General features: G+C 41.1%; 1 protein-coding gene across 4 annotated transcripts; it reads right to left on the reverse strand.

Moving 5' to 3' along the window:
• Positions 1-26,055, reverse strand: pbx4 (pre-B-cell leukemia transcription factor 4). 4 transcript variants are annotated; one of them, XM_034539584.1, is made up of 11 exons: positions 25,833-26,055; positions 25,537-25,746; positions 23,083-23,196; positions 21,448-21,521; positions 7,981-8,225; positions 6,831-7,021; positions 6,561-6,696; positions 6,082-6,238; positions 5,186-5,289; positions 4,571-4,657; positions 1-3,596 (listed from the first exon to the last, which is right to left on the reverse strand). In XM_034539584.1, the coding sequence occupies exons 2-11, from the start codon at positions 25,719-25,721 to the stop codon at positions 3,507-3,509; spliced, it is 1,383 nt and encodes a 460-aa protein (XP_034395475.1). In that variant the 5' UTR covers positions 25,722-25,746; positions 25,833-26,055; the 3' UTR covers positions 1-3,506. The 4 variants fall into 4 exon arrangements, with proteins under 4 accessions (XP_034395475.1, XP_034395476.1, XP_034395477.1 ...); XM_034539585.1 differs by lacking the exon at positions 23,083-23,196 and having other exon boundaries at positions 25,537-26,055; XM_034539586.1 differs by lacking the exon at positions 5,186-5,289 and having other exon boundaries at positions 25,537-26,055.
• Between the last annotated feature and the right edge of the window lie 1,421 nt (positions 26,056-27,476).

Raw genomic sequence — 27,476 nt, forward strand, 5'->3', positions numbered from 1 at the left:
GATGGTGCAATCTCTCCTTTTATTTACGTTTGACTATCACAAGAGCATTTGTGACCAATTATAAAATGAAACACTCCTAAAATCTGAAATCAAATACTGAGGAAAAAAAGAAAATTAAAAAAAAATTAAAAAAAATCACACTAAATCATTTTATTATTTTTCTAATAAGAACACTACAATTTGTCATATTCTTCCTTTTTGTTTTACTCTTTCTAGAACAATTCTAAAGTTGAGGTATAAAAGGAGTTCATACAGACTCACAAGTCTGAAAACAGTGGGGGTTATATACAAGAGAAATGGAAAGACAGGAGGTAGAGAGAGGGGTAAATACAAGGGAAAGAGGGGAGATACAAATATACTAAACAAAAAAAATCTACGGTTTCAGAAACCATTTGGTGCTGTAGAAGTAATTTAGTCACTTGCAGAACCCAAACAAGTTTAACAATAAAATGTCAAATTAAGTTTGGTTTTATATTTGCAGATCGGTTGCAAAAACCCTTAAGGGTGAATGTTTTTGCTGTATGTATTTTCAAAGTAGACATACACTTTATTGTGAAGGTCTGCCTCTCTTCCTGCTATAGGGTGTCGCAAGAATTAGAAAATACATTTAATTAAGTGGCCAATTAGTAGTTAGTCAAATTCCTCAAACAATTCAGTCTTTACTTCCACTCAGTCGTATGCAAAAGTACTGCTGGCATACTTTCATAATCCAGATTCATAAACGACAGACTGGAATTACTTTAAATTTCCGGGATTAACATCTGGAAGTTAACGTTTAGTTTTAGCCACTGTCCATGTAACTATTCAACAGTTTCAAAACTAATTCAACCAAAAGTTATGATCTCAAGCAATATTTTGAACGTAAAAAAAAATATGAAAGAATGACTTAGAAGCACAAATGAGTGAATATCTGGGGAAGTGTGGAAAAAGGTAGAAACTGAAGGGGAATCTGACGGGGAGGAGGTCCATAAATCTAAATGGCAAAAATACACCAAATAATGTTCATCGGAGAACCTCAATTGATACAATTGTCTTTCCACAGCACCAAATGTTACATTGCCACCCGGTTATGTAACAAAAGACCTAAATAATATATTCAAAAATTGATAGTTATTGTGAATCCTGTGACACAAAGGCCAAATAAAACTGGCATCTCAACCAAAACATCAAAGTTTATAAAAGAAAAATACTGAAACATTACACAAACTGTACAGTGACATCCATTACAACAGGTAGAAAAAGGAGGGGGGCATGATAATTTGGTGTGGCGATAACGTTATTCATAAGATACAGTCGTATGAACTGCGATGAGTAACAAAACAGGTAATTAGATGTGGGATATCACATGTGACCAGCTTGTAAGCTCAAGTTTGGTTCTGTAACATATGGTAAGTCTCAACTGACACTTAAATCTTTATAAGGCTTTTACCTTACTATCAAAATGCTTTGTTATTCACATACCTGTTAATGTATAAAAAAGTTCCAAAGAATTAAAATCCCCCAAAAATGTAGCAGGTTTGTCTTAAACACCAGTTAAGAGTTGTACTCCACCCAGTGCTGCCTCTTTTTTTTTGGTAACCGGAGAGAGAGAAGCCCAATCGGCCATAAAACTAAAAACTAACTATTTGTGGTTTTACCAGACGGCATTAAAGGAAGGGTTAAGGGGAGAGCATACCTTCTATGCTCACAATCAAATGACAGGTGCAATATGACAGTCCTCACTCCACCCGCCCTCCCATGACAACCCACAACAACCCCCCCTCCCCCCCCCCTCCAAATCAACTTGAGGCATGACAACACCACACAGAGAGACACAGATACAAATATAATTCCCTCCTCTCCACGGAACTGAAAAAGGTGGCTGTGCACCAACTTTAGAGAGACAGAGTAGCATTATTACATTGCTGAACGTGGCATTTTTGGTTTTGGTACAACAGAAGGTTGGAGTGTGTTGCCTTGGGCTCACAAGCTTAAATGTTTTCAAGATGGGGAGATCTCAGTTGAACCCCCAACTGGTGTGTCATTGGCTGGCGGAAGCACCCCCAGTCTCCATAATGCTTACAAAAAGGTGAGAGGGCACCAGCCAGTTTGACTAAGACATCCCAAGAACACTGTACACACGCCCACACGGAGACACACACATCATAGCAATACATGATGCACTTTTTCCTTTTTGGTCTGACTGTAATAATTATACCCTTTTTATTATTATTATTATTATTATTTTTATTTTTTTGTTAATAAAAACAAAGCTAAAAACGTGGAAGGTTAAATGAAAACAATAATATCACGCCTAGAAGTCCTACATGCATGGAAGACAGTCACTTTTCTAAATTCATGTCACGTTTGTCCCAATAACACATCAATGCCCCACAATCTTTCCACCATTCTCCTAACGTCATTTAGATGCTTTATCAAGCTCATTTTTGGTGGTGGCTGGTGCATTCTTGGTGAAACAGCATTAGAAAATAGCCTACAATCAAATAAACTAGTGGACAGAAAGCAAGAAGTAAAGTCTACAAGCTGTCTACCAACACCCCCTATTGGTTAGCAACAAAAAGGGCTATTAGGTACATCCACTCAACCAAAGATATTCTCCTCTCTGCCCTTTCCTCCTCTCACCAGCCCTAGCATCACCTGCCCTTCCTGGTTTAGAACAGTGATCCCCTTCACTACCCTTTCACAGGTAGAGACACCCATAACAAGGATGCTAACGGTTGTGCTCGACACATCTTTTATGTCAGCTCACTATGAAAACGACTGAAAAGTTGCGATGTGTGTGTGTGTGTGTGTGTGTGTTATGGAAGCGGGGTGCACGCACATGTGTGCATATCTCAATTATTCACTTAGTTTAGATCTCCGACAGAATGAACCGTCGAGCTATAAAGGACTCGAGGATATATCCGTGTTGAGTTGGCAGAGGGTGATCTCGGAGGAACAGATGTTGACGACTACTGGGGCAGCACTTTGGTAAGAGCGAGGTGAGCAGAGCTCCCTGGCGATCCGTATCCACAGTTTGGCTGTCAAATGCCAAGGCTTCAAGAGATACAAGCAATCACACACCGTTTTCCAAAGAAAAGGGTCGAGTGCAGAGGTCAACAGCACATGGACAAGCAGTGTGAGTACTGTGTGAAGTTAACGTGCATATACACAATGTACAGACATCATGATCATCTACACAGCTGGGTCAGTGTTTTTTTTGTAAGTCCTTGATAGTAAAGATGTTTTCTATCTTTCTCAGCAAGGGTAAGCTCCATCCCCTCTTTTATTCTTAGTTAAGGAGCTTCTAGCATTGAAGTGGAGCTGTGGGGTGGAGGGAGAACTCCTCCTAACTACTGTTCGGCTGTCCTGTGTTCCAGCACAGTGTGTGTGTTTATGAAATGCGAGCACAGCCGTGTGTGGCTGTCCAGTTGAGAGACGAGGGAATAGAGGAACAATGAAGACAGAGGATGGCAGTCAGAGCAGACCACAGTGGGAATGAAGTGATGGCGGGGAGAGCCACCGAATCAGTTGGAGGTGTCGGAGTGGACGCTGCCAGGAGGACCGGGAGGAGAGGTGACCGAGGGGGGGTTGGTGGTGTCCTGCCAGCTGTTAGCCTGCAAACAGTCAAGAGAGGAGAGTATTCTGCATGAAGGAGTTTTATGATTAGTTGTTTAAATCAGCTTTATGTGCGCTTACAAGCCACATGATGCAGCTTCAAGCTAGCTCACTGGCTAGGGCTCTACGATTTCAGTGATGCGGAAAACCGAAGGAATCGCAGAATCCAGTGATGAAAATGACATTGGCGTTGGCTCGGCGCTCGCTGTTCAATGACGCGAGCCGAGAGGCTCGTCGATGCCTCATCGAGCAGGCTAAATGTCGGACCTGTCGGTGAACTGCTGGCCAATGAGAGTGCGAGACACGCTGAGGGGTCGCTTGTTAGTCATTAAAGAAAATGGAGGAATTGGAACAGCTAAATTTAGAGCACTTTATTTTATAAAAGGATGGAATGATTTGTTTATTAACTGTATTGAATAACTTTCTTGGATCAAAATTAATATAATTCATGATATTCTATGCATTTACTTCATTGTTGGAATTTTATTCATTCACAAAATGTGCTTGAATTGTAAATTTAAAAGGGAAAACCTTTAAGCCGGTTACATGCCGACGTTACTCAAAAGAAACCAGAGAATGTATAAATGTCTGTATTCTCTCTCTCGTCTTTTCCTTCTTTTTTTAATCCTCTTCCCTAATTACAGAAACAGGGTTTCTAGTTTTTTTTTTTGACGCTCAAGAAATTAGCTTACTGGAGAAAACCAACTTCAACCCGGTTACACAAGTGCATACAAACACACTTTATTATTTAAATGCAAGTCTCCAGCAACATGCAGCTATGGGTTTATTGTCACATCCCAGTAAGCATTGTTTCGGTGATTGTCCAACAGCGTTTCAATTACATTATTTTGAACAATTGTAATAGATTATAGTGAATTTCAAGCAAACAATAGAGCATATTCTTGTCAGGTATCCTGGCTACTAAAGTCATTTATCAGCTACACCACAAAAGGAGTCTTTAGTTGGTACTCACATCCAGGCAATGAGGGGTGTAGAGGCCACTACCCGACAGCTCCTCATAGCCGCCCGTCAGGTGTGTAGCACGGTGCAGGGTATCCACCTGTCAGACAAAACACACACACCAATTTCAGTGCTAAACAGCAGAAATATGTGGACATGAGGCCATTTCCTCTTGTTCTACATTAGGAGGTGAACATATGGAGAGATGGGATAGAGGAATGTGTGGACAGGGCAGGACAACCTAGAGGTAGAGAAACCGATTAATCAGAGGGGTTGCTGGTTCAATCCGCAGATATTCCAGTTCTATGTTGACAACTACAAGAGTCTTGAGGAAGGCTCTGTGCTTTCTCTAGAAAAACATGGGTAGGGACTGTGTGAACAACGGACCTATAGGAGGGATATGCAACAACAAACTGACATTATTCCTCCGAGTGAAGCCATTAGCCCCTCAGGGCTCACAGCAAAGAAGGGTCAGTTTGTGTGTTTTTTGTTGCGGGGAGGAATGGATAGGGCCAAAGGTGAAGTCAGGACGGGGTCTGAGGTCGAAAGGAGCTACACGAAGGGTAGGTATCCAGGGATTCTGGGTAGGTGGGTTGAGGTCAACTCTTCAGCTGTCCTCAGTGAATACCTGCGGCTGTAGAGAGGGGGCGATGTTGAGACCATCCCCGTTGAGGGAACGCAGGCTTAGGTAGGCATCGCCTGTGTGAGACAAACTGTATGACCCCGGTGACCCTGCAGGCAATAAATATAGCCAATATCCAATCAGCTCAACCACAGTGTTATAGGGGGTCAAAAGGTCACCACTGGTCATGGACATCGACGGAAAGAAGTACATTTTAATAACCGGCTTCAATATGCGGGTCAATGTTCTCAGCCAGCGTATGCTGAATTCATAAAAACCTGGCTTCAGTAGTAATATGCAATAGTTTGTAATAATAAATGTAAATATATATATATATATTTTGGTTTCCTTGACGGAGCTGTGCTTCTCTGTGGATCACAGTTTGGGGTTTTGATCAAGGAAAACCAAATCGCACTCATTCTAAGTTTCCAAGAGTTGGTGGTTTTGTTCATTTTTGTGGTATTGTTGGGGACGAATAAATTAATTAAAACATCTGAATGATCACCTACCGAGTCCATTCAGGTTCCTTAGCAAATTGTGGTTATTATACTATAACTTTGTCCACATTTACTTCTTTGTTATATTCAGAATCCTTCATTTGACGCCATGATTGAGACAGTGTGCTGCAGTGGGCACTCCCCCTGAACAGCTGGCTTGCTGAAGAACTACAGAATGAGTAAAGATTGTGTCCTGTATTTTTTTTTTTTTTTTATATATATATATATATATATATATATATATATATATATATATATATATATATATATATATATATATAATGTGAGATTTCCTTTGAACAATCAAGTCAGTCCTTCATAAATTCCTATCAATGAGATTCAGTTGTGTAGAGGAACAGAAGCCTGTTAATGAGAAGTGGCAAGGTTTGTTGGAGCATGTGGTACCTGAGTTGGGTGTTGCTGGAGAGTTAGCCTGGCTAGCCTGCGCAGACACATTGGCAGCATCCACCGCCGTTTTAACTGCGTAGAGGTTCGCTTCCTCCTGGAACTTACCGATGTTCTTCTTGTAGCGTATTCTCTTGTTGCCAAACCAATTAGAGACCTGAGGGACGGATATGGATGTCAGATATGCAAATTATGGGTTTCCTTAGCATCCATTTAGCTGTTGTAGCCCCCCCCCCCCCCCCTCCACTAAAACTGTTAAACATGGATAATTATCTATCTTTATAATTCTGCTTTTTAGCTTGTTTAAAAAAAAAACTAAAAAAACTTATAAGACACTTTTGTTTTAACAGCCTTTTTAAAAAGATGTTATGAATAAAAAGTACGTACTGAAACGGGGACATAACCCCAGTTTCCTCAAAAACAATTACAATGTCCTTATACTCAAATAGCCCTGGATAATATGGGTGTTAGCAATTCACCTGAGACACGGTGATCCCACACTTTTTGGCCAGTTCCTCCTTGGCTTCTTCGCTAGGGTAAGGGTTAGACAGGTGGGAGTAAAAATACTCGTTCAGCACCTCTGTGGCTTGCTTGTTGAAGTTGCGCCTCTTACGTCTGACACACAGAGAGGAAAGAGTTAACAACATGTTTGAATTGTGGAGTCTTAAACAATGTCAACATGCTCCGATCACTTCCTCCCTCAAGGAGTCGACAGACAGACAGACAGACAGACAGACAGACAGACAGACCTGGCGTCTAGGAAACGCGAGCGCAGAATCATGACGGCCTCGCAGGTGCTCTGTTTGAGCTGCATCTGAATGGAGCTGAACTTGCGGTGGATGATGGCCACCATGCGCTCAATCTCCTTGGGAGAGATGGGCCGTGTGCGAGACTGCTCTCTCAGCAGGTTCATTACATGGTTGGTGAACTCACTGCAGGCCTGGACCGAGGAGAGAGAGAGAGAGAGACAGAAAGATAGAAAGGAGGAGTTGAACACGACTGTAAAAAGATAGCCCGGGCACAGATTCTGTCTGACATAGTTTTGATGATGAAATGCCTCAGCTGTCTGACTCCTGTCAATGATCCTTCATCTTTTCTAAGAAAAACAGGAGCAATATCACAACACTTTCTTTGCAAGTTAGCAGTATCACTGGAACCATAAAACAGTGCACTGTGGTGAAACACCAGGAATTGACGACTGAGCGTCATAAAGAATCAAGAGTGTGATCAATTTTGGATGCATACAAAAAAAGCCAAGAATGCAGACTTGATTAGACGACGACGGGGTCTTGTAAATAACATCTCAATGTTAGTTCACATCTATCGTGAATTTAGTGTGTCTGATAAAAAAAAATGTATCAGTCAAATGTTATATAAAAAAGCCACCTCTTATTTAGGCAGTTCATTTATAAGTAAAGCACACTGTAAAAGGGCTTTAGAAAGCACAATGAAGAAGAGTCCAGATACTCATTTAAACTAGAATAAAGCAGTTGTTTTCACAAATGATGTACTGGCTGGTGAAAAGTCAAAAGTAACCCGATGTACTCTTTGTTTGTATGAATGACACCGGCAGACTCTCAGCCACCTGAGGCACGTTGTGGTTGCAAATCCCTTCACAAATGTGCATTCCAAACAACATTACAGCACCTGATAATAGTAATTAAAATACCTACAAACTTGGAAACAGGTAATCACTCTTGTAGTGTTGAATTGTTGGAATACAACCCCTAAGGTCATAGTATAACAGTTTACTGTGTATTTCCTTTAATTTAGCACAAGATGGTTGTTACCAGAGTAACAAACCCAGGTACACAGGAAATACATTTCTCTAACTAACCGACCTAAATACAACATGTAAATTATGGCTACCGGTATTCGTTAAGTCTGCTCTGCACACACCTGTTCGTACTTCTCCAGCTCAGAGTGATAGATCTGACGGATCTGGGCAAGCTTGGCTCTGTAGTCAGAGTGTTCAATACTGCTGTCGGTCGGTGAGCCCCCTGCCGCTGCTGCAGCTGCAGCCGCTGCAGCCGATCCTCCGCCCTTCTCTGGTCCTGACACACCCTCCGCTAGCAGCATGTTGTCCAACCGCATGATCTGGGGATCTGGGGGGTCCTCCTCCTGCACACCTCGTATACTCAGCACTAGACGGAAGAAGAGAGAAAGTGCAGGCGTTAGGCAGGCAAGGTCAGAATTCACCTGTTGTGTTTTTTGTTACAGTCTGCAACTTTCTAGGACTGAGAAAACCTGTTGGTTCAAAAGTTTTTATAAAGCTGACATACCACACATTTCCCTTCAAGGAGAAGGCTATTACTGTGGGTTATAAAAGGTGCATAGAAAGACACTTTATCACTGCTAAAATACAAAGAAGTGCAGCCCTGTCAAAACCCAGTCAAGTTTCTCCCCTGAGTCATTGCTATGGGTGCCTGGCTGAATTCTCAATGAGCCTGGACTTCTCTAAATCAACAGCAGAGGGCAGTGTGGTCCCTCTGTGGCAGGCTGCCAAAGATAAGGGCATGAGGCATGGGACCAGTAATGGGAGTGCATGTGCTGTCACTATGAGCCCCAGTGGCCATAAGTATAGTTATCAGTTGCTGCTCTCCACCACTGCATTATACCAGGACCTCTGTCAGCCTGCAGCCATGCTCTCATCTCTCTCTCTCTCGCGCACACGCGCACACACACACACACACACACACACACACACACACACACTCTGTTACTGAAAACTTTAGTACAGACACACATCTTTTCTTCAGAGCCTAAAGCCGTCTCAATAATTCTACTTCAGAAAGTAAGAGTAGAAACTTGGCATCATAATTCCATATCTAGGGCATATTATGTACTTAAAGTCCATTTCTTTTGTAAATCACAATAATGATATGAAACACAGCCTCTACAATTAAAAAATTAGTAGAGGCGGTTACTTTTATTGCATGTATTTACGAAGAGCTTTTTCTATTGATAATTACATACATTACATATTAGAGCTCTAATGATTGGCTGATTAATCAACTAGCCTTCGATAGAAATTAGTTTGACAAACTATTCTGGTCCCTTTCTCTTAGGTGAGGATACCCTGATGTCCAACAACAAACCACACAAATGTATTAATCTAAAAAAAAAAAAAAATAACTGCAAATTAGTTGATAATTAATTTAATTATTCTTTGTAGACCTACAACACATGCTAACAAAAATAAAAATCACTAGGATTTTACTGGCAAGCTTACATTTGTTTACAATAGTAAAATGTACAAAAGGAAGTAAATTGTCTGTTTAAAATGTAAATAAACACAATAGTGTGTTGACGTGTGTGTTGCTCTTGTAACTGGAGACTTAACTAAGGAGATAAAAGCCAATTTAAACAGCGTTGAAACCAGACAGGATTCTGAAGGAGACAGACACTAACAATATGGATGACAAGATTAATCCCAGTGGAAACTGGGTTAGGCGTTCGTCCTCCTTAAGGATTACGCTATTTAGTCAAAGCTCATCATCAAAAGGTCGGGGAGTGCATGAACTCACTCATTCATAGCTTTGCTTGTTTGCAGAACTTTTACAATCTTACGATTCTTTACGTTGTTGTCAAAGTTGGCTCGAAGAATCACGCTGCGAAAAGAAAAAGTTTGCAGCCAAGGAGCAGTCAGAGCTAACAAATGACTAGAGCTGTACTATAGCACTAGCAGATGTGAAAGAAATGAGGACAGAAACTGTTTTGCTTAAAGTTTCCTATAGTCCAATGGAGCAGATGAGTTTTTTGCTTTTTCAAACTTCATTTGATAAATGGAGTCTGTTCCACCATTTAAGGCTACTCATAGCAAAGTGTCCAACTTTTCCTCCCCTTTTTTCTTGTTCCTTCTTGCCTTTTTCTTTCCCTCTGCTTAGGTCTCCTCTCTCTGAGCCACATTCCTGCTCTGCAGCTCCCCCATCTCAGGGCTCAGGAATGCAGCAGACCCAGCCGCCTGAACTAATGACCCTGATTTGCCCATCTCTTTCGCTCCTATTTTTCTTTCCTTTCCAGTCATCTACAAGTGATCTCTGCACTTCCTAAAACAGATACGCTATAGCTAATGTATTGATTAACGACAAGAGGTATTTGTTGTGTACCTGTTGAATCGACATGACTATTTGGGTACTTTGACAACACTCTGATGGCGGTTAAAGTTTTCTGTGTACTGACCAACTCCGATTGTAGTAAAGTGCAGGGTTGATCTTTACTGTATTCACTGAGAAGTACAACTGACCTCCAGTGAAGAGGGCAACTGTGGCTCTTGAAGCTTCTCACCTCTCCCTCCTCCCCTTTGCCCCCACTCCACATTATGGCCCCCAGCTGTAGCCTAATGCCCCTACATTCCCCTAATTACTCCAATTAAGCTGTGATTACCCACAATTGCACTCATGCACAGTCTAGTGGCCTAGTGGTATTATAGCAGCTGTTGTGATGAGTTAAGATACTGCACAGAAAAAGAACATATGACATGGGTGCGGAAAAAAATAAGTCCAAGCATCTTCTACTCACAAACCAACCATGACACTCCTGAAAAATACAAATAATTAAAAAAAATCTACAAGTCTGAGAGCTGGCTGGTTGATTTAAAAAAAAAAAAAAACTCTAAGCAGCGTTTCCTTTTGATCAACTAGTTCTTGACATTGCCGCTGGGCTGGTTCTGCTACGGAGAGACTAAAACTCAGAGTGCTGTAAGTAATGATACTTTTTTTTTTTTCTTAAATAAGAAGACAGCTTAAGGCCCACAGCCTACATCCACCAGTCTTAGAAATCACACTATTATGCACACGTTACCACTCTGGCTGGTCTGTGTGGCATTGAGAGACGGAGCGAGCAACACATACTATGAAATATTCAGGGTATCCAGCTGGGCTTTCACTGCATACATAATCATTCTCATTTCTGCACAGCCAATGTGGAAACAGTGTGCTGTGCAGACATAACACACAGTATATGAAGTGGTGCAGGTAAGGGTGAACAACCTAACCAATAGTGTGGTGCTGTATATTAACTGTAATGCCTTCCACACATAGGGATAGATAAGACTTAAACGCAGTCAGTATATCATTGCTCAGCTCACAACACAAGCTTTATCCTTGTCTGTCTTTTCCCTCGCTAGCATCCCCTTTTTCACTCTGTCTCCCCCCCAACACACATCCCCTCCCCCCTCTCCCTTTCAGCGCACCCCCACCAACCTCCCCCAGTGCCCCCCCCCTCCCTCTGTTCTCCATTTCAGTCGAGTTCTCCATGTGAGCCGCAATCCCTCATGCTGTCAGCCACCCCCCCTCTCCCTCTCTCTGTAGACAGACAGGATTAGCATTTTAATTGCATCAGCTCCCTTGGGTATTCTCAGCCTTTCACTGGGAGAGAGCAAAGGAGCGAGAGAGAGGATAGAGAAGGAAAAAAGGGGGAAAAAAAAGGTAAAGAGAGGGTAGAAGGAGAACCAAGGAGAATTGAAAAAAGGAGTCACAGGAGAAGATATGTAAGAGAGAGAGAGAGAGAGAAAAGGAGAGAGAGAGAGAGAGACTACATAAATATACAGAGTACAGACGTGCCAGAGAGCAAGCGAGCCAGAAAGAGTGAAAAGATAGGACTGTGAAAACATCAGTTTTTTATTTTCATTACAGACAGAGTATTCAGATAAAGAGAGTGGGCCAGAAAGATGAATTTTACAATGAAAATATGCTACATGAATATGGAGATTTGCCTCACAAAAACAAATCTCAACTGCAGCTCTGGAGGTGTGATAGGTAAGACCCTGTATACGGATTAAAACGGTTTGCAGGATATAAAACAGTGAAGGCAATATAAATGTGCCAGGGAAAATAAAAAAACGGGGCCAATCTGCCTAGTTTGTATTACACTACGCTTTCAGATGTTCACCCTTAGAAACAGATGTTCACCCTTAGGGAAAAATTACCATTCCAAGTATTACCCTGATAATAGTTGTTTAAACCGCACAAAGTTGAATTTGGTTTCCAGGTTGAATAAAACACAGCTCTAGACTAGAACAAAATTGTGCCTTTAAAAAGCTACCACAAGGAACTTTCATTTTCCGTTGACTTTGGCGGCCCCTGTGGACAAAGGTGGTAGTGTGTCAGAGCGGCAGAGTCCGTTAAGAAAACCTCTCATGTTACTGCAGCAGGGTCTGGCAGTTTGCTACGCTCAGTCCTGGTTCTGGTTCTCCCGTGCCTCCCTTTCCTCCAGCGGGCCCGGCAATACCGTGATGGGCACTAAAATCAACTAAATTGAAATAGCTAATCTTGTCCTGATGGTCTAGTTTACTTACGTCATACAGTATTAAATTGAGACAATTTCACAACCATTTTTAAGTTCTTAACAGTAACTTTAAGTGCATGTTAGGACTGCATAATTATGGCAAATTCTTTAACAATTAGTCTTATATTAATTTTAGATTCTTTTTAAATTATCATTAATGATTATATTAGTATTTAAATACTTTAAATGAATACAAATCTTGGTATTAGTAATTTTTATAATAAATGATAAGCTGCTAAGAGCCAACGTTAGTGTTAAGAAGTTAAGCAGGTCATAATTTGTGATCAAATATCCATTTATCTAGCTGTGAAAACATCTCCTTCAAAACAACTAATATATATATGCCAAATAAAAAAATTAACTAGGAGCTCTGTTGTAGGCAGGACTGTTCTAGGGAGAGACCCCATGCTGTCGGCAGATGAGCCAATCACTGCAATTACTCTGAGCAGCATGCATGGGAATTAATTAAATTATAACAAGTGTCTGATTAAGTTAGTTGCTCCAAATAATCTATGGTTGTTCCTATGCATCTTATGTTAGACTTTACGGTTGTGCAAAATTACAAGCATGTTGCCTTCCACAGCAACGACATTGTGTGTGTGTGTGTGTGTGTGTGTGTGTGTGGCATTATCGTTTGTGCCACTGTGTGTAAACATGAACGGGAAAAAAAAGAAAATCACAGTGCATCTCCTAGAAGCAAAATATAAATAACATTGGAGCAAAAAATGTTACCATAAATTAAATCAACAGCGCACAGCTTTCACTTTCAAGTCGTGCTACATTCCTGCTCATCATCAAACCGTTGCATTAAAACAAGACTTCTATTCTATTCTAAGCGGCAGCTGCAACATTCAAGAATGTACTTCACAGGCTGCTGCTGCAGGCTGCAGTTGTAGCGGGATGGCAGATCCCCAAAATTCATCTCAATAGCCCCCTGGTGGCTGTTAGTTTAGGAAGCGCTTGATATGCACTGGTGTTTTCCATAAGCAGAACACTATTTTGCACATAAATACCGCTGTCAATCACGTTCATTAATTGCCGGAAGCCAAAATCGTCAACGAGACCAATATTCGATTAAATACGCAGCCCTCGTGGAAATGTGACAAAACACTAATGTGATCGGACCCAATGCGAATTTAGTTTTTTACCAAATTGTAATGTTGCATCCGTTTGACCTTTTGACCTTTAAATCCATGCAGTGAAATACCAACTTCAAGTTCATAATGCCCAATTAGTCACCCAGTGAAGTCTGTAAATGTAAAATCACATGTGCCGATATCACGACTGGCAGTCTTTAGCAATCCGAGTAGGAACCTTGATGCCAATGGCACTTTCTTTACAAAATCCTATGTTGTAACAATCAATTAATGTCACCGTTCCCCAACAAGTTCCTCTGTGCAGAGAAATTTGATTTACCGTGCCATTTCGGCAGAATATAGGTTGCTGATAAAATGGTGCCTTAGGCGAGTTGTGGAATATGGCGTTTGGGCATTTTGCCAAATGGATATTTGGTATAGCTAAATTTCTACTGTAAATTAAACATGAAAAGTGTGTACCCCATTCTTCTAAAATGGCGTTTTTGTGGAGTATGGTCTACTTAATGAGCCTGATCCATATGTCCATTGCTACTTTAAGCAGCTCATGCTAATCAGCATCTGTTTGGGTAGAGTCCTGTTGCACGCAGCCCCCCACTCTGATACACTCACACACACACACGCGCGCGCGCGCACACACACACACACGCACACACACACAGTAAGCATTCAGAGCAAACACAGTGTGGTCTGATTAAGGTGTGAATTTGAGAACTCGCACCTTGGGCAAACACAACACTTCAGTCCAACACATCATTAATCAGCCCTTAATTAACTAAAGAGAGAATTGGACACTCGAGCGATGACTACGTGTACCCCCCTTGAATGGTCATAAACAAATACACCGTCACACAAACAAACACACACACACACACACACACACACACACACAAACACTAATGAGGGATGGATCAATTTAGATTGTCACTTAATCTGCACAAATAGAAGGCATTAAAAGGCTCTACAATTAATTGTCCCTTGTGTCTATAATTTTATGAATAGTGAAATTGTATAGTCCTTCCAATAGTTCTTGGCAGGTCAAAAGTTAAAAGTAGGCTGAACAAATAATTTAAAATCAGCAAATAAAAAGGATATATTTAAAGTTTAGAAATGCAAAAATTCAAATATAGTTTGCAATCAAATTCGAATAATTAGCCACCGTCGCAAGCAGTAAATTCGTGCACATGTAGTTATGATCAGCACATTACATTCCTCAAAACACATTTAAAGCATGACCCATCAAATATATTTGTCCAGGTCGATGTACTTCACAAATAAAAAAATTACACTTTTTGTTAAACATATAGCGACGGGCCCATAATATGTGAAAATATATAAAATCATGTGAACCTCACTCTTATACCTCGAGTTGGAGAGAATACTGGCATTTGCTCATAGCTTGTGTTCAAAAGAAGAAGAAAAACGGGATTCAATTTGGAGACAACTGCCAGCTGGACTATAACTGACCACACATTGATGTTTGTTTAGGTGATGAGGAAATAGAAGATATAACAAATGCTGCTTAAAAAAAAGGTTAATGAAACACTGTTGAGCACCAGTAACTACATCCCTGGTACATGATATCCCCAGTCTAGTACAGTTCTGCACGCAGAGAAAAGGAAGTAGGAATTTGAAATGTCACAGGAGGAAGAAGAGGGTGACGAAGAGCACCTAGGCAGGAGGCTTGTTAAAGCACCGCTAGGATCTTCCCCCAGTCAACTCTCATCAGGCCAGCTGCCTCCTGTGCTCATTAGCGCAGACTCTTAAGGAGCTCCTAAAGACTTTGTGAAAAATGAACGCTCATTTGAGAGGTCGTTAATTTGCACTGTTATGCAAATTAGGTGGCAATTAAGCGATAGATCAGAAGAGCAGTGCCCATTTATAACAAGTGAACAAGCATTATGACACAGTCAGATGGTGCCAGAAAGAGCCGAGGCTACATGGTTAGTCTGCACAGGTCCGATGTAGCAGTTTAGTATGGAATAAAATCACTGTGTCTATAGTATGTGTGGCTGGTCAGGATAACACTTTACCAGTGGTTTTACAGGAGAGTATCCTTAATTAGCCTGTGCACACATAAATGAATATACGTATTACAAACTGATGGAAACACAAACTAATTATCCTCCCAAAATAAGGATTTATTCTGGATTAGCAAACAGTACTGCAACATCAATCCATCCATCCATCGATACTGATGAAGAGTGCCACAGGCTTAGAAGCAGCATGGGCTTCCCAATTTTCTGTACCGCTAATCCCCCACCCTTACTAGCCATCTCGCCTCTGCATTTATGACATGGTGTGAAATATGCAAACATACTGTCTGGGACCGCAATGTGCACTATTGCAGAGGGGTGGAAGGCTCCCATCAATTGTAATTAATCCTTAATTAGTCAGGATTAGGAGCTCGGCTCTGGCACTCTCCCATCCCACCGCCACCAAACTAATGCAATCCAGCTGAGACCACATTTACATATCTTTAATTAAAGAGACGCCTTCTTCTTTTAAGAGCAAAAGCTGAGAGGGAGCAGATGAGATGAAGCGGTAGGAGTCCAACCCGTGGGTAATCCTTGACCAATACTGATGGGTCTCAATATTTCCTGGTTTCTTCTTGTTGGGTATAAAATTCATGGGACTGTGTGGATCCAAAATAAGCAGAAGGTGTGCAGAACATGGTGCCTTGCCTATCGCGTGTCACTCCAGCCAATACAATTTCAGCCATGTCTGTCACCACTATGCCCACATCCCAAGTCTAATTTGTTGGCACTTTTTAATTCAGTAAGTAACCAAAATAAAATATGGCACGAATAAATATTTCTCTAAATTTCCGTTTCTAGCCATTAAAATGGCAGTAAATGCTTTATCGTTGTCGACCCATGTTGTTCACGCTCTTCCAATAAACCTTATTAAACCTACTGTTCTGGCGTCAAGGAGTATATGTTCTTAGTAAATTAGATTAGACAGAAAAAATCCTGGCGTGGGCATTTGTGCTAATATAACCATGCAATTCATTAACACAATGCTTGTCAACTATTAAAGATTTTTGTACTCAGTCGTTCATATCCAGTTACCCTGATCCCCCCCCCCCCCCCCCTCCCCCCCTCCCCTCCCCCGTGAAATACTGAGTGACAGCGCAGCCAAATCACTGCTCTTGGTGAATCAGGGCCAAAATTATGTTGCAGCAGTCTTGAAGGTGAACAATTCCACTGAGCTTTTCCCATCCTACAAACACTCCAGACAGCAGTTTCCCTTGTCAATATACAGAGGTTCAGTTCCTACAGGAATTATACCACATGGGGAAGTCAGTTGGCCCACACACCATTAGGTCTACGCTGAAGGTTGGGGTGCGCTGCCTCCCCACTTTGGGTTGGGTGGGGGTGGGGTGGGGGGTGGTATGTCTGTCAGGGCCAGGGGTCTGTGTGATATTAGCCGTCTGCCAATCTGGCTTGGGGAATGGACACCAAGTAATTACTCCTGCTCTTACTGCCTCATCAATCTCCCTGTATCGCTGCTGCAACCCCCAACACACACACACACACGCACACACACTTATCTTTTTTCGTTCTCTTCCGCAAAGAGGTCGGCGAAAGAAAAAAAACAAAAAAAACAATTGAGTGGCAGGACACCACAAAAAAACAACAGAATCCTGAAAAGCCAATAAAATAATCCAGAACGTAAATATAAAACCGACTCTTTGAAATAGAATAGCAGAGGATGTGACCAAAAGAAAAAAAAGTTGTTGTGGCGATGCAAAGGTGTTTGACCTGTTCTTGTTTTAAACCCAAGAGATAGTAAAACTGACAATGCGGTTTGGTAGCTTCACATTTCAACCACAAACTATTTTTATCTTGTTACTGCTTTTGGCTTAAAAAGGCAATGTATGCTTTCCATCATAAAAAAATATAATAAGACTTCCCACAGGTTCCTAACAACTCATAACACTTTATGTCTCCGTTCCAAATTGGGCTCTTTGAAAACTAATAATAATTAAGTTGCTTTTGAGGCATGTGATTCACTAGACTTCATGTCTGTGGAATACAAACATCTAAATCAAATCGTGATGCTGAAGAGGTTTTTCCCCATCAACAAGATGCCAACGGGATAACACTGATGTGAGATGTTTTGTTGTCAACTTTCATGCATTGCCTCTAAAATAAACAGACTTTAAATTTTAAATGAGATTTCTAAAAAAAGGTTCTGAAAACGTTAAGTGTTTGTTTAGGCTGTGAATTAACACATGAAAAAACATGTGGCTTTTAATGGTGTTTTTTTTTAGAAATGCAATCATGCTGTAATTCAATTAACATGTAATTGGGACCATTTTGTTGCTGAAATGGTATTTAGACAAAATGAGTGCTGTGTATGCCAAGGTAGGGCAATGACTACCTCGCATGGTTTTCAACAACATTACGACCCCAAATGAACTGATTTAACATACGTTGTTTCATAGTTTGGTTGCTCTCTAAAGGGGGTTTGTGCTAGTTTATAGACTGAGGCTGTAAGGATCCATTCAGATAAACCCTTCACGACAAAACAAGGGGCTGCTTGGTGTGTTTGTGCTGCTCCAGGCTACAGGATAGATACAATACTAACCACTTTGAAGGCTTATTAACTGCCAAGAAGCTGCATTGTGGTTTATACTCTTTTAAGGATTGTACAACTCTGGACAGTCAACACAGCAGCCATATTTGTTCTTCATCAACGTCTTATTCATATTAATTAATGTATCACTAATTATATTGACAATACATCATGACTAAACAGGGGCTGCTTTTATAATAAATGTAAATCAGAAATAGCCCTGAAAAACATAAACCAGAGAGCTAGTTCATGGAGGAGGCTTAATCTCACCATTCATCCATCTTGTCAAAACATTAATAGGATGTGATGATGGGTTGTCAGCGAGCCGCTTTGCCAACATACTAGCCAAGTGCTGCCGGCTCTGCTGGCAGGCATTGACTGAGATTTTGGTGCTTGTATGCGTTTAGAAAAATAAGACATTTCCATCTAACATAGGTAAGTAGTAGTCAAATTCATGCAATGAATGTGATCCAAAAAAAAACCTCTGACAAACTCAAAGAGAGCAGTTAGTGGGCTTGTGGGAGAAGCAGACAGCAAAAAAAAAAACAGTGCCCCAGACACATTGTTAGGACACCTAACAGAGCAATCGAGTAGCTCAAGTTAACATCACGCTGGCTACTGGCCATCAAGATTTACTTGTTGTTAAACCCTCACTGTTGCTGCGGAAAACATGGCCCAATACGAGGTTTATAGATACATGCAAAGTAAAAGTAAAGTGACATTAACTTTTAATAAGAGATGACACAGAGCTAGCCATTTCAGTCTTACACGGGAAAGGTGCGCGCCAGTTTGCCACCATTTCTAAACACAGCCATCTAGTAGCATTATCGCAGAGTTGTATATCAGACAGCTTATCAAGATGAGTGGCAAGTGTTGGGGGTGTGAACTTGTCCAAGTGAAGGAGAGGAGGAAGAGACTTAAATTCCACTTGGGAAAAAAAAATATATTTTCTTTTTTTTATTTCAAATCCTTCCAAAAATAAACAACTGGGAATGCTCAGGCTTGAAAGAGAAAGACTTGAGCAAGGTGACAGAACAGAGTGAGTGACAGATTCACTGTTGTCACGTGTAAAGCACAAGGAATGCATAAAAGTACCCAAACATACCCAAACTTAATGAAAAACTTCTGAGACTAACTGCAGTGGCTTGTGAGAGATTTTGGCATAAGCTGTCCCATTGCACCAAGAGCTATTTTTACAGCAAATACCCATGAGAGCGAGGGAGAACAGAACTGAGTTGAAGCAAAGCCACTGGCTCTCAACTTTGATCATTTCCTGTCTTTTTCCAAGTGCTTTAATTTCTTTTTGTGAGTGTATTTAATAAAGTATTAACAAGAATCAAATTTCACGCAGATGGAGGTCATGTTTAACATGAGAGCTCAGGACAACGCAGGCACTGTTGTAAAATGGGGGGTGTTTTGGAGGGCTTGGTGATGGGGGGCGGGGGGATGGGGGGGGGGGGAGCACTGGCATTTGCGCAGAACATTTCCTTTACAATGAAAACAATCTAACCAACTGCAGCACTCGGAGGAATTCACCTCCCATCCCCCACAGCCCACCTCCCCTCCTCCACCACCACCATCACATTACCATATCAAAGCCCCGAGTTCAGAGCAAGTCTTCTCTTTCAAGAATGGGAGCGAGGCAGAGGGAGGGAGGGAAAGAGGGGGAGAGGACAAGACCGAGGCAGTAAGAGTAGACCCAAGACCGAGTTTGCTTTTATCCTTTTTTTCGGTGTGTGTGTGTGTGTGCATCTGTGTGCAAGAGAGACACAGTGTGTATGAGAGTGCGCCGACACAAGTGCATGTTTGTTAGTGAAAGAAGACTGCAGAAAATCTGTGGAGATACTAGAGGACTACTGATTGGGTCTTCCACATACTGCACTGAAGAGAAGTCAATTCACATTCCAGAGGCACATAATGGGGCCTGCAGGGGGTCTGATGGAGTAGCAGAGAAATGCCAAAGCAGGTACACAGTGCAGTCAGGAGGGCACTATGTGGCAGATGGCCAGCAGAGTACCGTAAAAAGCCAAAATATCTCTATATCCCATGTTTGGCATATTCTCCATCAAGCATGAATGTTTTATTAAGCTACCTCTATGCCGTATCTGGGTTTTTTTTCTGCTAAGCTTACTGTAAAAGTACTCACAGCCACTCTCTAGTTTGCTGGGAGACTAAATGTGAAAATCAAAGTGAATGGCATTAGGGTAAATAAGACCACTGGTTGCCTGGGAAACAGTGTACCCTGCCCCACTCACTCAAGCCTAGCCTTTACTTTTGTCCAATCGCTGGAGAGCAATGATACATTATTGACTAAGGGCCACAACAGGCAGCAGTGCAGCATTTTCAAATTGTATTTGAACAAGAGAGGTTTGCTGTTAAAGAGCCACAAGGCAACTGAAAGAGAGAAGAGCACAACGGAGAGAGACTGGCAGAGGGAGAGGATTTAAAAAGGCAACCCATTTACACTACCATAACCATCAATCTGCCATCCATCCCAGGCCTGCGCCTTTGAACCACAATAGAATCTGTCAAACATCTGACTTGAATAGCTAACAAGATGAGAATAAGAAGCGTGTTAACTTTGCATCGTTTTATGAGTAAGAGCAAATCTGAGATATTTACATAGGGAATCATTTCCATCAGTTGTGCATTAGAATTTCAGCATTATTTGCTAAGACAATATTAGAATATACTGGATGAAGATATTGCATTGATATGTATATCAATGTATTCCCAATACACAATTACCCAACACTGTTTCGTGTAGTTGTTTGTAGTTGTTTAGTGGGGGAGAAAAAAATATATATTTTTGAACTGAAATAGCATAACAGTGAAGCAATAACCCCTGTGGAGTTTTTCCATTTCTGCCTGCTGTCAACTAGCTGTGCATGAACTTTCATTTGGGATCATGTTTGATTTCTCTCCTAATAATTTGGATATGATACTTTGTGGTAGTGGCAGCAGCAGCAGCAGCAGGCCTTATTACCCGGCTTTAATATAGTAGCTATTGCTACGTAATTCAACCAACTGCAACAGCCTGTTGGTTGCACCACTCATACATTGTTTCACAGAAATGCAAAGTATATTTTTGCATGTTAGAAAGTTCTGTTGGCAGACTCAAGTTTCAAATGGAAATAATCCACAGCAGCCAAAATAGGTTAGGTTTCTATACTTACTAGGCCAAAACAAAGCATGCACATTCAAATCTTGAACCAAAAGCATGCACAATACATGCAGCTAAATCCAGTGTACAGCATGTACAATCAAGAGTTTTCTGTAAGGCTGTTCAAAAAGTAACTTGGTGCCAAGTAGACTGGAACAAAGACACACTGCATCTCAACATTGGGTTACAACCTGAGCAGACTGGAACACAAGAAGAGAACGACGTGAAGTAGAAACTCACCCGTCTTTTCTTTGATCTCACAGAGAACGCTGAAGAGGGCTGGCTTCATTCTGTGACAGTTCAGGGCATGCTTCCTGTAAGAGAGAAGAGGGAATAAGAGCGGGAGAGAGCGAGGAGGATTACGATAAACAGACCTCCATCTCAAGTCATTCCATGTCCTCCCCCATAAAAACAGGTAGAGGAGCTGTATGCATTATGCATACAGCATTTCAACAGTGCAGTGCAACACAGTAGGACAGAGCCATGTTGTTTAAATGCATTTTCAATGGTCAAATACTATCGTCGGTGCAGAAACATCCCTGATGCAATCTGAACTAGCAAGAGTAATGTTGTCATGTGGATGCTTTGCACTGCAGGACAGGTAATGATGCCAAACCTCAAGGTCATCATTACCAAGCACCAGATATCAGCGTTAATGCATAGTAATCTCATTTCTACCTCTTACAGAAAGACCTGTTCCATAAAAAGTAGATGGTGAGTTGATAGAACGGATTAGGATTAAGTTTCAATTTTAATTTAATCGGAAACATTCCGTTTAATGCCAAACAGGCTAATAGCAATAAAAAAAGCAGAACGGGCAAAACTTCTACAGTTCACCGTAATCAAATCAGAACAGTATAAAAACAAAATGTCCTGCTAATTCACATCTATGCACCCACACAAACATATACAGCTTACTTGTGTATTACAACTTGTAAAACTGTAATGCTGTAACAAAGTCCTGTTCCTAATACGACCCTAAATGACACTTTAGTCTCCAACGTTAATTATTGTACTCAGTGCAAACCGATTAGATCAGAAGTGACGAGTACACATTGAACTGCGTTTTAAAAGACGTGTTTTTCACATTAAAAAAAACTTATGAAACAGCACACATAACAAAAACATGTCACTAAGCATTCAATACAATCATGCTACACCCATGTAGCTCATAATGTTACTTTGTTGTTGTGCTTGTCAGAGAGGTGTAACTTTATAATAACTGTGTGATCATAGTGCTGTTGAAATATTACATTATCTTGTCAAGTGTGTCTGTTATTGTGTGTTCTCCCCTCTATTTTTAATGAATACTTCTGTGGATGGAGACAATAAGCATATTAATGTAATAGTTTTACAAATCACAACAGGCATAATTGATTGCAAAAACAGATGTCAGTTGAAAAAATCCTAAATATGTAATTGTAAAAGTGCAAATATTTAAGCATGAGGCCTCCATTTCTGATGAGCATGAATTGAGGTATATGAAACAAGAAAAACTTGAAGATCACAATGAAATAAATATTTTCTTTCTCCAAATAACATCACTAACAACTATTTTAAAACAACCACAGATGAACATGATTTGGCAACACCTGACCTCAACACCAAATCCAGTTGTGAATGTCCACTGCAGTATTAATGAGGGGACTATGGGGACTAGCAAATGGTGCTCCTAATGGTGCTCCTAATGTATGCCACGTAAGACTGCCTTTCTGTGAGGCAGTATGATGTAAAGAGTTATGTGTTTAGCATTAAATGTGTCATTTTGTCCACCAATTGTATCACTACTGGATTGAGTTGGGGGAGGGCTGCCTTCAGCATGGAGGGTATGAGCAGGAGGGGGAGAAGGAGGTGCTCATGCGGTCCTGTACTGACCTGTGCTGGAAGTTGAGTGGCAGGCCACCCCCTGCCATGCCCCCCCCTGCTCTCCCTCCCTCTGTGGGGTCGTCTGATCCACCCCAATGCGCCGGCGATTCCTCTGGCCAGCATCTGAACATATCGCGACAGGGTGAGAGGATGAGGGTGGATGGTGCGCAGGAAGTGTACTGTGCAACACCGAGTTCTTGCGCTGCCCGGACCACTCCCCATCCCAACACACTGCCACCCTGCACGACAAGGACGTCATGCTCACACGTGAGCCACCACACATCACCTTGTGGACCATGACCGAGGAAAAGATGTATGCGTGGGTGACAAACTTGATGAGTATTAAGTATGATGTTGATGAAGACTGTACATGTTAGGTCATACCAACTGCTCTGCTACATATTATGAAAACTAGTTGTAACAGCCCACGTGTAGTTCTGAAGTCTGGCTATGTTTGGTGCTTTTACCTGACGTAAGTCTGAGAAGCAAATTAGCACACTTAGTGCAAACTAGTCCATCAGCTTAAGCTAAAAGCATACCGTTCAGAAGATTTATATTTTATTATCAAAATGCCTTCAATGATTATATACAAACTATGCAGATGACAACAGCAAAGATTTGCACTGTACATGCCACACAATGTGCATCCACTGAACTGCCAGTAGGCTGCATTAGTTTTAGTATTAATCCTGCACATATATGGCATGAAGAGGACATGCTCTGAGTGAGAGTTTAAATCAATACAAGCATACAGCTAGGACACCTCTGGCACTTCCGAAGCAGCCACACCTTTAATTAGTTTTTCAGAATACCCTGTTAATGTCTAATAATAGACCTGCTGTGATTTCCTACACTACAAATGGCCCTTTAAATCCAAATAATTGAAATTTACATTGTTTGTTGGACCACAGTCTAACATTTTGTAAATGGTCTTCACAAGCCATTGAGGATATAAAAAAAATGATAATAAGACTAAGAGACGACGGAAAAAAGACTGCAATAAATATTCCAAAGCCAAATTATTTGCTTGGGTCAATGAAATAAGGCCTGATTAAGCCCTCAAACTTGTACTGAAGAAAAGGTAATATCCCAGTGTTCATAAGCTGCTGGTATAGCATCATCCCTCCCCCTCACCACCATCTCATTAATAGAAACTCGATTTGCGGACAGCTGCACTCGCGTACACATTATAGGAGAATTGATTGCACCCAGCACACAATGAAAAGGATGAACACCAGGGAGGGAGGGAGTGAAAGAGGAGTGAATTAATTAAGAGAACCAGGTGGTCAAATGTTGGGTGGAAAATCACTAGCTAATGACACATCACACTATGGCCACAGTCTCGCAGTGGACGGTTGTCTATTGTTGAAATGCTGTGGCTTCATCTCAAACTGCCCTCATGCTCCTTGAGCCACATGGCAAATGAGTGCAGGTCAGTCGCTCACTGCAATGCATACTCCTCAAAATAAAGATACATAAAATAACTCTACCACAAACATTAAGTGACGAGTCATATGAATGAATGACTGACTGCTGTCATCACAGACAACTCTGGGCTGATACATGGGACAATTGAGTAATCTCACCTTAATGTATCAGCTAATTTGCATCTCAATGACTAATGTTATCGACACTCATTTGATGCAGAGCGTCGTTTCAGATACATGTTGTTATAATTAGGCAAAACTAATTTGCCATAGACTGACTTGTAATTTGTTAAAGCTTTTGCAATAAGACCCAAATACCTACGTTCACTCGCATAGCTCGAGCAACTTAAAAACATGCACTCAGAAAGCATTTAGTGTATTGTTGACGTATTCTTTGTAGTCACACCAACTAATTGGTGTGAAAGGGTGTGATTTGCATCACTAACGGGATATCGTCCTATGAGTCAATGGAAAAAACTCATGAAATATGTAGGCTTTGTTGTCTTTATGCAGGGGTTAATGAAAGCCTTGATAATACTACGATTTTTAAAAATATATATATCAAGGAGGTCCATGCATGCAAACACAGCTTTAATGTTAAACAAGTGATTATGCACATTCTACACGGCAAACATTGTCATAGACTCGATAGGAAATTTAAAGTTTTTAAATTTAACCCCTCATTGTTATACCAATTATGATTTTTCCAATTCCCTTTTTTTCCAACAAGTGCGCATGTTTACAAACTACAATACACAATAAAAGCACGATTTGAAGTAACAAAGAACCACCTTCCAAACTACAACAGCAGTGTAATGTGGATTGTTCAAGTTATGCTGCATCTAACGTTAAGTACTGGTTTAGCAACGGATTATAACGTAACGTGAAGTTGCATTAACATTGCGGTTACGAATTACCTTCAATTTACGGGAAGGTTTCACAGAAAAGCTTGAGCCCTGAAGCAAAAAAACAAGACACATACAACGGTCTTTAGCTTAGCTATCATGTGCGGAAAATGGCTCTTCGCCTGTCTTACCTGGCCTGTGCTTCGTCCAGGCTTTCGTCGGTGATGGCCATTATTTGCTGTAAGATATCCCCTATGTCTTGTTGAGGTTGACCGAGAGACTGCTGTTTCCTGACCGAGTCTGGGTCACCGACATCGGCTTGTGCTAGTCCACCGAGTCCGGTGAGACCCGTCATCATCCTGGTCTGGTCATCCATACTTTCAAAGAAAACTCGCCGTTTTCTTCAGTCGAAGAATACACACAAATAGCTAGCCTATTAGCTAGCCAGCAAAGTATTTTCTACGACAAACCATACAACACTTCTTACCGTGACCCGACAGCGACGACTAAAAAACAGTTACGGGTTGTTGTCCTAAAACAGATTTTTACATTCGCTCGTGTTTTCGCCCCCCTCACGTCAATAAACGCGGCCAGGCTACCGTCGGCTAACCACCGAGTGAAGAGCAGCTAGGTTAGTAGCCGTAGCCCAGCAGAGAAGCAGCAGGGACACACATGCACAGACTGTGGGAGCTCGCCAACAGCCCCTCGCACATTTTTTTTTTTTTTTTTTTTTTATAGAATAAACAAATTATATTTAAAAAAAAAAAAAAAAAAATCTAAAACGAAAAAATATATAGCAAACAGTCGAACACTCTGGACTAAAATGAAACTCGCTCAATTCAAAAAAAAAAAATGAAATGTGAAAATGAATTCAGCGACCAAGCGTTCGGACCGTCTCGCTCCAATCAGAAATCTCCTACCAAAACAGACTACGCTTTGGGTTTGCCATTGTTGTTGATGTCGCGCGAGGATGTGGGACGTTCTGGGCTGCGCGAGCAGTGTGCGTCGCGTTGACCATTGAACTCATAGCGCAAGCTTGCGAGTGGGTTAATCTATACACTACAATAGAGACGCTTCTAATATGGATATATTCATATATTAGCTGGTCCAATGCATCAAATGTACAGGTTGTGACACAGCGTTACAAACCATACAACTGTATTGTTCTTCCAGGTGACACTATATGTTCCTCTTGTGTGACCATTGCAAATGGATAGACCCTGACGTCATCAGCATTGCTTGCTATTATAATTGGTTCAAACCATTTCCCTGATTAATATACGGTGAGACCACGTACTTATCAACAGGCTTTTCTAAACAAAACTTTTAAATGAATGCCATTTGCTATTTGAGCTCATCGCGAGCGTTAGAAAATGAGTATAATAACCAGGGTGTTTAAGTCTTTGCCATTGCATATATGTTTTAAAGATGTGTTTGAGAAAGTGCAGAGGTGTGTGAATCCAACAAGCCAAGTGTGTTGAATATAGGAACAAAAAGAGTATTGAAACGTATTTGTTCTCTGGGAGCCAGTGTCATTTCCTAAATTGTGCCTAAAAGTCAATGCACCGATGCCTACTTGTCAAATTGTGGTAATTCTAAGAGCAATATTCAAATCTCAAAGCAAAACAGTCCAACCTAACAATATCATTGTGTCCTAAACCCCCGATGAATGAAACATCCCATCAGTTTTCAGTATGAAAATGTTGACAGCACAGATTGAAAACAAGTGTCCTTGTTTTTTGCAAACTGGGCAATTCTGCTGTAGTTTATCACTCAGATCGGAGAGACAGCTTTCTAAGACGAATGGCTGGCTGAATGGATGTGGAGGAGAGCTGCAGCCAGCCTTGCTGTACTGAGAAGAGATGATGGGTGTGCATGAGGGAGTAGGACCAAACTGGCAGTGGTTTATGCTGACTCTCCACACATCCATCTACTACAATCTGTAGCTAATCAATCTAAAGTTAGAGACAACGAGAATAGAGAATACAGCAAACATAAACAGTAATTGTATTTTGCATGTGCATATAATAGGCTGCGAGTCACAATTCACGTTTTCATGGTTTATGCAAGCATATGGGATATTAAACCCATAAAATGTTCAACCTAACAACGAAACTGCCAATAAACATTG

The sequence above is a fragment of the Cyclopterus lumpus genome, chromosome 8 (assembly GCF_009769545.1).
Source record: "Cyclopterus lumpus isolate fCycLum1 chromosome 8, fCycLum1.pri, whole genome shotgun sequence".
NCBI lineage: Eukaryota > Metazoa > Chordata > Actinopteri > Perciformes > Cyclopteridae > Cyclopterus > Cyclopterus lumpus.

Coding starts and splice junctions, on each gene's coding strand:
- pbx4 (XM_034539584.1), bottom strand. CDS start 25,721: ATGGATGACCAGACCAGGATGATGACGGGTCTCACCGGACTCGGTGGA. Junction 7,022..7,980: donor AGCTGGAGAAGTACGAACAG/GTGTGTGCAGAG, acceptor TCCTCGGTCCAG/GCCTGCAGTGAGTTCACCAA. Junction 3,597..4,570: donor ACACCCCTCATTGCCTGGAT/GTGAGTACCAAC, acceptor GACTGTTTGCAG/GCTAACAGCTGGCAGGACAC.